Genomic DNA, 12005 nt, shown 5'->3' with positions numbered 1-12005 from the left:
CCAACACTGGAGGGAAAGGAAAGGTTTCATATGCCCTGCTTGTAGATCCGGACTCACACCTCAATCTGTTAGTGTGAGGAGGGCTAGCCGTTGTCCAGGGGTCAGGGGTGTGAAGGGAAAAACACTCTCCATGGACCAGATTGTGGAGGAGGCATCCCTTCCCTCAGTTTAAACAGGTGGTGGGATGCAACAGAAGGGTGCTCCCCAAGAGTTTATAAGAGGGGAAATAAGGATTTCCTTTGGGACTCAGACTAGCCATGAAACACAGAAGATGATTAGAAGGGAGATTTGTAAATCACTTTCTTATTAAATTCACATTTGTTGAGCACCAAAAATGTGCTACATACTTTTCTGAGCGTTTTACAGAAATGAATCCTTCAATCTTCACAACAAGTGAGTAAGGAAGGTTTGATAGTTATCCCAGGTTTACAATGTGGAAATTGAGGCACGGATAGAGTAAGTAAGATGGCCAAAGTCACAGAGCTAGTAAGTGACAGAGCTGGTATTTAAACCCTGGCTGTCTGGTTTCCAGGCTCCCAGGGATGGGCTTTGGGTGTTTAGAGGTATCTGCATCCCTGGATATCTGTACCTCTGTGCATCACATAGCCCAGAAAGGACAGGGAAAGGAGAGTTACACAGGTGCTCACAGTCGTGTCTCAGCCACAGTCCACGGACAGTGCACTGTGATTGGCGGTAAATGTCTTCTGGGCAGCAGATCTTTTCGTATAACAGAAATTTAGTCCATTGAGTTAATCTAGAAACCCTTCCTGCTCTGCTTCTGTCCACTCTTGTCATGTGACTGCCTGCCTGTGATTGGGCTGTTGAGGAGAATCTGTACTCATGGTTGAACTCTGATATTTCAGTCTGGTTTGTAGTTTCACATCTCCTGTTACATTAATAAATTCAATTTCTGGTTTTCTTGCATCAGTCTCTCATGAGTTTGGTTAATTTGAAACCAGTCCATGGGAGCCCAGGGGTGCTGACGGTATAATTTCTGATCACGTTGTGGCACTTCTACCTGTGCGGACCTGCGTGGAAGATTTCTGCACAGCAATGACCCAGGCACTCAGCTATAAACGCTGGGCGTGCTTGCTGTTAGATAGTACATTATTCCCAAAAAAGGGACCTGGCTGATCTGGTGGTCTGCTTTGTAATGAAGATATCTAAAGAAATTATCTTGTTCCCCTCTCCCCATGTCTCCCCTAAAGGTAAACTAAGCCTTTTTACTCATTGCGGATTCTACAATCTCTGCCTCATCCCATCTTTCACGAAGTTCCTCCTTACTATCACACAACTGTTAAAGACTATTTCCTTTGATTATACACAATAAATATGGGAGCATTTGAGAGGTTCTTGGAGTTGGCTCCCTAATCCCTCTCGCTTTCTTTCCTTTTTCCACAGTCTTGAGTAATTCATTCCATGTTGGTAAGACTTCTGCCAGCCAGAACCCACAGTTCCAGGTGAGAAGGATGCAGACTTTATCTCTCCTACCCGAGGGAGAGAGAGAAGAGAATTGAGGTCTGCTCCCCCGTGGTCCCTTTCTGCCCCAGGGCCACTCATGTTCACCTGCAGCCTTCTGGCCTCTGCTCAGAAGGCCTCTGTCCCAGGACTGACTGCAGCCTTTTCTTCCCTTGTCTATATTTCCTGTGCCTTTCAGAAGTTGGTCTCTTCTCTGCAATTCAACCCTGGCAGATGTGATGGTGGTCAGCGAGCTGGTGGGCAGTCATTTGGTGACTCCAAGGAGCCATGATGATTCTCCTGAGTCTCTCATTCGGGGTTACAAAACTGTCGAGCACCGGAGGAAGCCCATTCACGTGAGGTCAACACAACATCACATCACTTTCATTTTGTTTTTGAATTTTCAGTGGAGAAAGTATTTGTAGGAAACTGTTCCAGATTTTCGGCCGCCTGCTTTCCTCACCATTATTCCCTTGTTGGCTCTGGCGCTTGTTTAAAGAACCAGGTTTCTTCTCTGGTCATTTGTAGCAGCTGGGCTTGCCGAATCCTTGATCTGCATTTGAAGCAGAATGCTTCTTCGTGATGTCAAACTGATATTCCTTGTCATGTCTTAATAATTTGTGTACACTCATCAACTGTTTCAACTGAAATGCTCTTTTCCAATTTCGGTTAACTCACATTTGCTGAACTCCTGCTTTCATGCTGAGGGCAGTTTCTTCTTCCTGTAATAAAATTTAGCAATTTGCATTTACTATGGGAAGGTAACTGGCTGGAGGTGCTTATTTTCTTACCAGTTTTAATAACAATTCACCCATTAAAATGTACGGCGGTTTTTACTCTATGCCCAGAATTGTTCATCCCAGTCAATCTTAGAAAATTTTCATCCCCCCAACAGGAAGCCCCTTACGCTTATGCAGACATTCCCATCTTTCCCATCCTCCCACAGCCCCAGAAAGCCACTTTTCTCTCTCTGTGGATTTGCCTGTGCTGGCAATTTCATGTAAATCTAGTTACTTCATGTAAGTGGAACCATCTATTGTGACTGAATTCTTTCACACTGAGTAACGTTTTCAATATTTGTCCAAGTTGTGGCCTGGGTCAGTACTCTATGCCTTGCTATTGCTGAATAATATTCCACTGTATGGCTGGGCCCCTCTGTTTATCCATTCATCACGTGATAGACATTTGTGTTGTTTCTGCTTTTTGGCTGTGATGAGTAATGGCGCCGTGAATATTCCTGTAGGAGTTTTTATATGAACATTTGTTTTCAGTTCTCTTACGTGTGTGCTCAGGAAGCAAAATTGCCTGGTCATTCAGAAACCAAATGTTCAACTCTCTAAGGACCTGCCAGGCGTTTTTGCAAAGTGGCCAGGCTGTGTTACATCCTCACCAGCAACGGCTGCGACCTCTGCATCTTCTGTGTCCTCATTAGTGCTTGTTACTCTTTTTTTGATTATAACCTATTGTAGTGAGTGTGAAGCGGTTTCTCCTAGTGGTTTTGACTTGATTTCCCTTACAGCTAATGATATTGAACATCGTTTCTTTGTGCTTATTGGCCATTTGTATATTTTCCTTGAAAAATACTTTTCAGATCCTCTATTCATTTTTTAATTGAGTTGCCTTTTTATTGTTGAGTTGTAGGAGGTTCTTTTTTTTTTTTATAGATACAAATTCCTTATCAGATAAATGATTTGAAAAAATTTTCTCCTGTGTGTTGTTTTTTCACTTTCTGTATGGTGTCATTTGAAGCAAAGTTTTTAATTTTGATGAACTCCAATTTATCTCTGTTTTCTTTTTTCCTTGTGCCTTTGTGGTAATATTTAATATCTGAGGTATTTTATTTAACCTTTTATATATAAAATAACTTAATTATTAGGACCGTTCTAGGAGACGGGTGCTGTTTTTCTCCCCAGTCTATGGATAGGAGACTGAGATTCAGAAAATTTCACTGACTTATCAGTGTCAAAGCTACACAGTGCTGTTGGAATTCAGACCCTCATGTTTGTCCCAAGTATCTGTGATCCTCACCACCATGCTCCACTCCTTCCTGGAACCGTTAATGAAAAAGTCTTTACTTTTTTGATTTCTTGTTAGTTTTTGTTTTTCTCATTGGGGCCTCATCTCCTCATTTCCTTAAAGAGATCAGTGTAGGTTTATTTTAGGTCTCTTGTAGGCAGAAGCATTGCTATCAGTTAACTTCTTTATTACTCACTCCCCAGTGATGGCTTTTGCTAATTGACCTAATCAAGTCATGCTTAAGTCTTTCCTTCTCATGACACTAACAACAGAGTCATGACTTACTGAATGCTCAAAGCAGAAAGTACTTGATTGATTTTATTTTGCTAACCAATCAAACCAATCAAATAAATACCCGGTGTTGAAACATACGGTAAGCCCTCCAGAATAGGGCCACTGTCTTCCTTGTGTTTCATTTGTTTGGTCACAGTGTCTGGATAGTGCCTTGCTGTCCAGCAGTTTTGTTAGGATACGGTGCTTGTGAATCATTCTAAGGACAGAATTTTGACAACAGACTGTGTTGTTCATTTCACGGGGGAAAAGTTAATATAGAAATACTGCTCAGATCTATTTTAAAATTAAGTTTGGAAATTTGAGAAGAGTTCAAGAAACCATACAAAGATCTTTTTCACTAATTTTAGATCTATCTTAGACAAATTATGGTTACATAGCAGAGTAACTTATCAAGTAGATTTGACAAGAGGAGTGTATTATTGATTATTTGTTTTAGTTGAAATATTCTACCTGGGATAAAATATTCAGTGCCGATAAATGAACAAATCTGTTTGTATTTCTATGCAACATGGGAGTAGACTTCATATGTTTCTATATAATATATATGACTGTGTGTTTTAATCTGTCTGTCAGTGTTTTTATAGTTTTTCAGCAATGTTGTAACTTTGGAATTCTTCTAAGAAAATCACCTCAGATTCTAGTGCAGTTTGTACTGTGTATGGTGTCTTATGCATGGGATTCCACTGTCCCATTAGTGAGGAATTTCCTCTTCTATTGAGTTAGTATCAGAGTTAAAGGAACTGTGATTTCTAGGCCTTTGCTTTCCATGTGTTTGCACTTGGGTGTCAATCACAATTTTCCCTTTTTTGAGTTTTCATTGTTCAATTAGAATTTTTGAAAATAATTTGTTGCATCGGTCTCCCTAGAAACTTGATGTGTTTGTGCTTTTCAGTTTTCAATTAATGAAAAATGTAAATACACTCTTGTTTTTAAGTAGTCCTTTTTCACTAGATATTTGTTTACTTCTTTATAGTTAAAATATATTTTTCCCAATGAGTGAATCGGTGTGTATATTTTAAAAGAAACCTTACTTTTTATTCTTTTTATTGTAACAGTTATATTCATTGTAGAGAATTTAGAAAATAAGGATAAACACAGTAATAACTTCACAATGGCCTCTAATCTCACCTGGAGATACAGTTGTAAGGATTGAAATTGAGAATTACAAGTCCTCTTAAATTGTTCTTCTTTTTCAAGTACGATTTGGTTACTGAGACCCTTGAAATCCCATATGAATTGTAGCAGAAGCTAGTCAGTTTCTGCAGAGGAGCCCGCTGGGATTGTGATCGAGACCACGTTGAATATACGGATCGCTTTGAGGAGCACTGCCATTCCAAGAGCTCTGACTTCTGATCCAGGAATATGCGTGGTGTGTCTGTCCAGTTATTTAGGTCTTCTTTAATTTTTTTTTCAACAATGCTTTGAGTTTACAGAGTTTTATTTTACTTTTTGTTTTTTGCCTTTATACTGAGGACAAGTGTGCAAGGTACCAGAATCAGAAGTGTATTTGAGCACCGCCACTTGCTGCCACAATGGTCGCTGTGCTCTTGCTTCACCCGCTCTACAATCTTGCACAGAATAGGACCTCAGTAACTCTCTCTCTCTCGAATGATTGTATGATTGTTGGATGATGCTTGAGAGTCCTTGTGATGATTTTATTTCCCCAGCCTTTCCCCACTTCTTTACTATGCCCTTTCTCTTCCTTTCCTCCAGCCTGGGTTTCAGTCTACATGTGGCATTGATTTTTCTTGTCTGTAGACACTATCTTTCACTGGTTCACGATCATTTTACATGTGGGCTGTGGAAAATTGCTAGATGTCAAGAAAGAGCCAATCGATTGCATGCTAGTATTTTTAGAGTGTGTTACTGTTTTATCGATTGAAATTAAATCAGGCTGACCCCCTGAGCCCTCCCGTGAGCTGTTTTCGCCTTCCTACAGGTGATACTGCTCTGGTTGCTGAATGTGCCCTTTCCCCAGACTTGGTTTTGGAGTTAAGTCACCATCAGTGGAGCCCTCTCTTTAAAAGATGAAGAGAACATTTGCTCCTTCACCCTGGTTGGGGACTTGGATGAGATGAGGTACCAGATAAAGAATGGAGCCCCACCTCATTCTAACACCCGCTCGTTCCATTCATTTCTCCAGGGAAAAAGAGTACAATTCAACACTATAAACATTGATTGTGAGCTAATGAGATAGACAGGACAACCGATCATTTATTAAATATCCTTTCATGCCAGAAACAAATGTATTATACACACAAAAAGCACGCAAAGCACGGTAGTAACGTGATTACACACGTGGGTCCGAGTTCGAGTCCTGCTCTGGAGTGACCAGTCCTGAGAGATGGAGAAATGTTAGGTCAGATTAGCTTCTCCCGGACTTGTTTGCTGTTCTGCAAAGACGGGCTTGCTAGGCGTCCCTCCCCCTTAGAGGTGCTGTGGGGTGTAAATGGCGCGTGGGCAGCCCGAGCACAGCTGCTCATTCCTCGTAAGGGCAGGATAGCATAGCTTTTGTGATTACGGCTTTAAGACCGTCCCGTGTAGACTCTTAGTGCTCCGAAGGGATGCCTTGTGGTTTGGAGATGGGATTCTCACTTCTGTAAACACCCAAGGATTGTGTTATTGGGCCGTGCTGATTTGAATCTATTCTTTAGAAAGTACATATTGTAGATATATTTTTCAAGCATGCATGCTTTTTTCTTTTATTATTTATAGTTCTACCCTCTATCTTGGTGTGACTTTTCATGGAATCCAGGAAACAGTCCTAAGCCACCTGCCTCTTCACACTTCTCCGTGGTGGTTTTCTTCCCTGACTAGAAGAGGGTTCTGCATAGGAAATTTTCTTTGTTCCCCTTTTCTTGGAGTCTCCCTGTCTGTCTGCCCATCTCTCACCTGTACATCTGTCCATTTATCTACCCACTGAATCTTCTGAGCTGTTCCAAAAAGCATTTCAGGCAGCTTACAGAAGAACAGATACCAAATAAACAGGTGAGAAAATGGGGCCAAGTTCAGACAGTGAGGCTAGGAGGCAAGCCTGTGTGAGGGTTGCAGGCATGAGAGACACGCGTCTGCCCTGTGACTTATAAGATTGACAGCAACAGTGTGCCTGAGGCTCCCAGCAGACACAGGGAAACAGGGTTTGTGGGAGATGCTCACTGGCTGCGAAATAAATAAGTGGCTTAGGAGATGCCCAGCCTTTCCAGCTACTAAGGCTTAGGAGAATATTTTGAGTTTCTTCCAAAATCAGAATATTGCATCTTTTCTTTTTTCAGAGATCTATGTATAGTTTGTTACGTTCTATACCTGGAAATTTCTCCAAAACTGCTTCCCACATGAGTCCCATGGCTCGGGAATGGGGTGGTTCTGCTCATTGACGGGGGTTGGCCAGAAACAGAAAATGACAGCCTCAAAGGAGCCTGGGATTTGTCAGTTATGTTTTGTCAGTACTGTAGAGTACAATCTCTTTCACAGTATCTCTCCATCTGAGGCGGCAGCGTGCTCTCTTACCAGCATCAGGAGCTCAGGACCACAGGATGGTGCGGGCTGAATGCACTGCCGTCAAGACAGCTGTGCTAGTCACTGCAGGTGTGGTTCTTTTACATACGGCATTTCATGTTCTTTACTAGAATGTTTCAACAGGGAGTTAATTAACTGAGTCAATTCACATTTAATAAATATGATGCTTTGTTGAAAAGACAGTTATAGGCAGAATATAAGCTGTGAAGACTTTAAAAACGGTTTCATTACTGAAATTTCTGTAGGGAAGATACACAGTTTATCTTATTTATTCCTCTCTTTTAAAGTAACAAAGAAACAAGACAGAAAAGGCAGACGATGGTTTCTGTTCTTCCTCTCCGCTTGCAGGTGCCCTCACCTCCAGTAGCATCCATCCAGACACCAGCACTGACACTGGCCGTGCTCAGAACTGCCTCAGACCTGAAGACACAACTGAGAAATAGAAGGGGGCCACGCCCTGTTACAGCAGGTGCTCTCACTTTGTGGGTCCTTATGTAACTGCACGATGTTAATCAGGATCGCCCGTTCTACATTGTGTAGCGCTGCTGCGGTGTCTCCTAGTTACTTGTTTCTGTAAGTATTCATGTATTATTCCCCAATGCGTGGTACTACACGCCTAAAAATGCTTTTTTCATATGAAAAATAATTTGCATTTAATATAATAAGTCTGAATAAAGGGGCAAAAGAGTCTATCCTGGTCCCGCTACTCAGAGATAATAATTAACAATTTAACATTTATTTTCTGTTATTTTCCTCAGTGTGTATCAGCTCTGTCATAAAAACCAGTGAGCACTCTGTCCCTGTTTACTCTGCGGAGATCTCCATTTTCCATTCGGCTTATTACATGTTTTTCTACAATATTCTATCTCCCCTGGCATGATTTTTAATGACCAGTGTAGCATTCTGTCTTAAGGAATGCATCGTCCATTTTACTTCGGACTTAAATAAACTTTTAAATTCCAAGTATACTTAACTGAAATACTGAAAAGAGAACTGTGGTGGTACAGGAAGGCCCCTAACTCCCTTCCCATTATTTCCTGAGAGTAAAAGCTGTGGAAAATTTGGTATATATATTTCATGACCTTTATGCCTATGAGATACATATATATACACATATGAGAAATCAATGTATAGTTGTGTGTATATATGATTTATTTAAAAATGAGACCATACTATATGTTTCTCTGCAGCTCGCTTTATTCACTCAGGGGTATATCATGGACGTCCTCCCACTCCAGACTCACCCGGCCCTTTCAGATAGATTGGAGGGGTCTCCTGATGTGCGGGTGTTGTCACTTGTCCACGGACACATTTGGTGGGAGAGTGCTGTGGACAAGGCCCTGGACCACGGCGAAACGCCGGCTCCCTCAGCGCCCGCAGCTCGCCTTGATTTACCGTAACATTGTCTTAATGGTGGAGAGTTAAGTTTTATCCACTTTCCACTGTCACAAAGAATGTTTGACTTGCATCCTTCTTGTACAGACATCCCTGTGATCTTGTATGTATATTCCTTTAGTTAAGGCTTCTGGAAATTTAGTCCCTGGATGTGACACTTACATTCATCACAGACTCCTTTCAAGTGACTCTAGAAATTCCTTCTCCATTGGGGAATGAAAAAATGCACAATTACTTATGTAACCAATTCTCTATCGCTGGATATTATTTCACTTCAGTTTTTCTTCCCACCTTTGTAAACAGTGCTGTGTAAATGCCCTGATGGATACATCTGTTTGGACTGATTTTTTTTTTCTAAAGGAAACGATTCCTAAAACTGGAGTTGAGTCAGTGTGTATGTACGTTTTTCAGAGTTTACATATCCATTGATATGTCATCCTCTGAAAAAGTCGCTCATGATTTGTTCTCCCACAGATGGACACTAACTAGAATATCTTAAAAATATTCGCCAATATGATAAGCAAAAGTGCTTTTTCATTGTTTTAGTTTGCATTTGATGACCAGTGAAGTTTTGAGCTTTTTTCACTCATTAGCCTTTTGAATTTTTTAAAATGAATGATTCATTGTGTCCTTTGCAAACATTTAAGTGAGGGAGCTTCTTGTTGCTTTGTGACAGCTATTTGTATGTTATGAAAATTTACTTCGTGACTTCATCAACATGTATCACAGAGCTTTTTCTTGTCATTTCTTTCCTTTCATTTTGTTCAGGAAGTTTTTTATTCTTGTTGTGGCTCAAACTACTCTTAAGATAGTAAATGTCTTCCTTAAGGGTTTTATCTTTGACATTCTTAGAAATACTTCCTTATAATGGAATAAATCTCTTCTGTAGGTTTTTTTAATCTCTAAGGTGGTGATTATAATAGTACTTGTTATAGTGAGGAGAAGTTGAGTTAATAAGAGCAAAGGGTTGTATTTGCTGTTATTAGTACTTTTTAATATTTACATCACTATGTGCAATTTATCTTGTGGTCATTATGACAGGAATAGAATTTATACTTTCTAGGTGATTCTGATTGTCCCAGGACAATTATTGAATTCATACTTTTCTCTTTGATTTGAAATCCCACCTGTACAAAATAATTACATACACTAGAGTCTCTTTTTGAACTCATGGTTCCTTTCTGTCAGTCTCCCTTCCTTACTCCAGCACCATATCTTACATATTGTAAAAATTTATTTAATCACTGGCAGTCTGATTTTTTTTGATTATTTTCTTCCGACCCAAATTTTCTTGTCTAGTATTATGACTTTATTATTCCTGAAGAGTTCCAAAATATTTTGTTCAAGTTAAAAAAAATCAGATTGGAATTTTCATGGGAGTTTTTAGTAAGTTTTGAATTATTCTTAGGAGAACTTACATCTTTACAAAACTGCTTTCCTCCATGCAATATGTTTATGTCTCTACATTCATACCTCTTACTTTAACACTCAGTATAGTCCTGAAGTATCTCCATTTAGAACATGGGCATTATTTTTGAATTTATTCCAGTTTATTGTTTATGTTTTTGTTAATTTTGTGAGAATTTTTTGCTATTATATATTTAAATGCTTAAAACTGACATTTAGAAAGGAAGATTCGGTTTGTCAATACTCAATTTGTAACTTGTCATTTAAAATTGTAAGTATTAAGCACTTGTTCCAGAATCCTTTCTTTTCTGTTTTTAAAAATTTGTTTCCAAGATTCTCAAAATGGTCATAGCTAAGTAGTAGTATAGGTGGGGAGACAGATGGAGAGAGGTAGTGTGGCTCATGTACAGACTGTGAGCAGTTTCATGGCTGCCTTTAGGCTGGAGAAGCCGCAGAAGAGCCCAGGTTAGACCGGGGGTGGCTTTGTATGCACTTGAAAGCCAGCACTCCTGCCTGTATGGTGAAGCCTGGTGGGAGTGGCAGGTAGATGATCAAGGTCCGATGGAGGTCATTGGCTGCACAGAGCGCTGTGTCTGTGAGAACTGGCTAACATTACCATGGGAAATGCTTGGCGCTAGGAACACTGCAGGGGAGCTGGGGAGCCTGTGTGTTAAGGACTTTCCAGTCCTGGGAGTGGGAAGAGCAGACTCTGCATTCAGATCTGAGTTTGAATTCATCCTCTTTAGTTTACTGGTCCTCTGACTTTTGTCAAGTTATACATCCTCTTTGAACTCCTGTTTTCTTGTCTCTCAAAACAGGAGAATTACGGCCTGCTGCTAGAGTGTTTGATCAGTGTAAATGATTTGTGTCTATAAGATGCCACGTACAGCCACAATCTCAGTGAGAAATGGGTTGTTGCCTCTTCTTCTGCAACTCAGTGCTCAATAAGACATCGGGGGAAAGCCAGTCCCTAATTTGTTGTGATGCAATGAGAACAAAATTAACGTCTTGCCTTTCCCTAGCAGTATTCTTACTTCTTTGTTTCATTTACCTCTTTCCTCCTTTACTCTCCCCTTTCACCTCCTCCACCAAAAGAGCCTGAGATTGTCTGAGAACACTAGATTCAAATTACTTTAAATGTTGGCTCATCCCCATGAAATTACAGTGACATTAAAAAAAATCTGTACACATCCCAGACCATTATATTTGATTTATACACACACACACAGACACACACACACAATCAGGATGCCTCCCGTTTGCTGAAGGAGAAGGAACTCTTTTTCTGAGTTTTCATTCACTGAGCGTGAGAGGAAAGTTTCTTAAGCAGAAATTCACCTGGCTTCGTGCATGGTTTTTTAAATTGGATTTCTGCTTTGTGTCCATAGAAATATTCTCCTATTAGAAGAGGGGAAGTGGAGACATAGATATTCTGCTGAGATATTGGTGTCATCATATTTGAGTTGGAAAGGACTTATGACAGCATAGAGTTGTAACTTTTTATGGGTGAGAATCCATGATAGTGTAACTTGGACAAGAACCCGGGTCTTCTGTCTTCGTGTCCACTTGGATGAAGAGGCAACTGGGTGGGGGATGGCAGGGATCCTTCTTGCTTGAGTTCCAGGGTCTTGCTAGATTTCATTGTTCAGCTGCCTTTAGTTTATGTCCATGTGGCCTCTCATGGGAAGGTCACTATGTCCTGATAGATTGAGTTTCTAATCAGCAAAAAGGTCTGGACCCACTAATGGTTCCCAGAGATTTTCTGCTGACTTGCTGACACTTTATATACATGAGACCTAAGAAATTGCTGGATATAAAATCCTTAATGTTATCGTTTGCCCTCGAGTTCCATAGGAATGGGGTGCTGTCTCAGGCTGTCTAAGGCTAGATCTGAACAAAATAGGGTGATAGGCTGCGCA

General features: G+C 40.5%; 1 protein-coding gene across 1 annotated transcript in view; it reads left to right on the top strand.

The window, feature by feature from the left end:
• Positions 1-12005, top strand: part of LOC141578038 (uncharacterized) — a 119191-nt gene that overhangs the window by 23322 nt on the left and 83864 nt on the right. Inside the window, exons 4-5 of the mRNA XM_074366596.1 lie at positions 7240-7353; positions 7633-7857. Of these exons, the coding sequence (XP_074222697.1) occupies positions 7240-7353; positions 7633-7727 (209 nt within the window). The 3' untranslated portion in view covers positions 7728-7857. The remainder of the gene's footprint in view (positions 1-7239; positions 7354-7632; positions 7858-12005) is intronic.

Source organism: Camelus bactrianus, chromosome 6 (genome assembly GCF_048773025.1).
Source record: "Camelus bactrianus isolate YW-2024 breed Bactrian camel chromosome 6, ASM4877302v1, whole genome shotgun sequence".
NCBI lineage: Eukaryota > Metazoa > Chordata > Mammalia > Artiodactyla > Camelidae > Camelus > Camelus bactrianus.
This window is presented reverse-complemented; position numbering and strand designations above follow the sequence as displayed.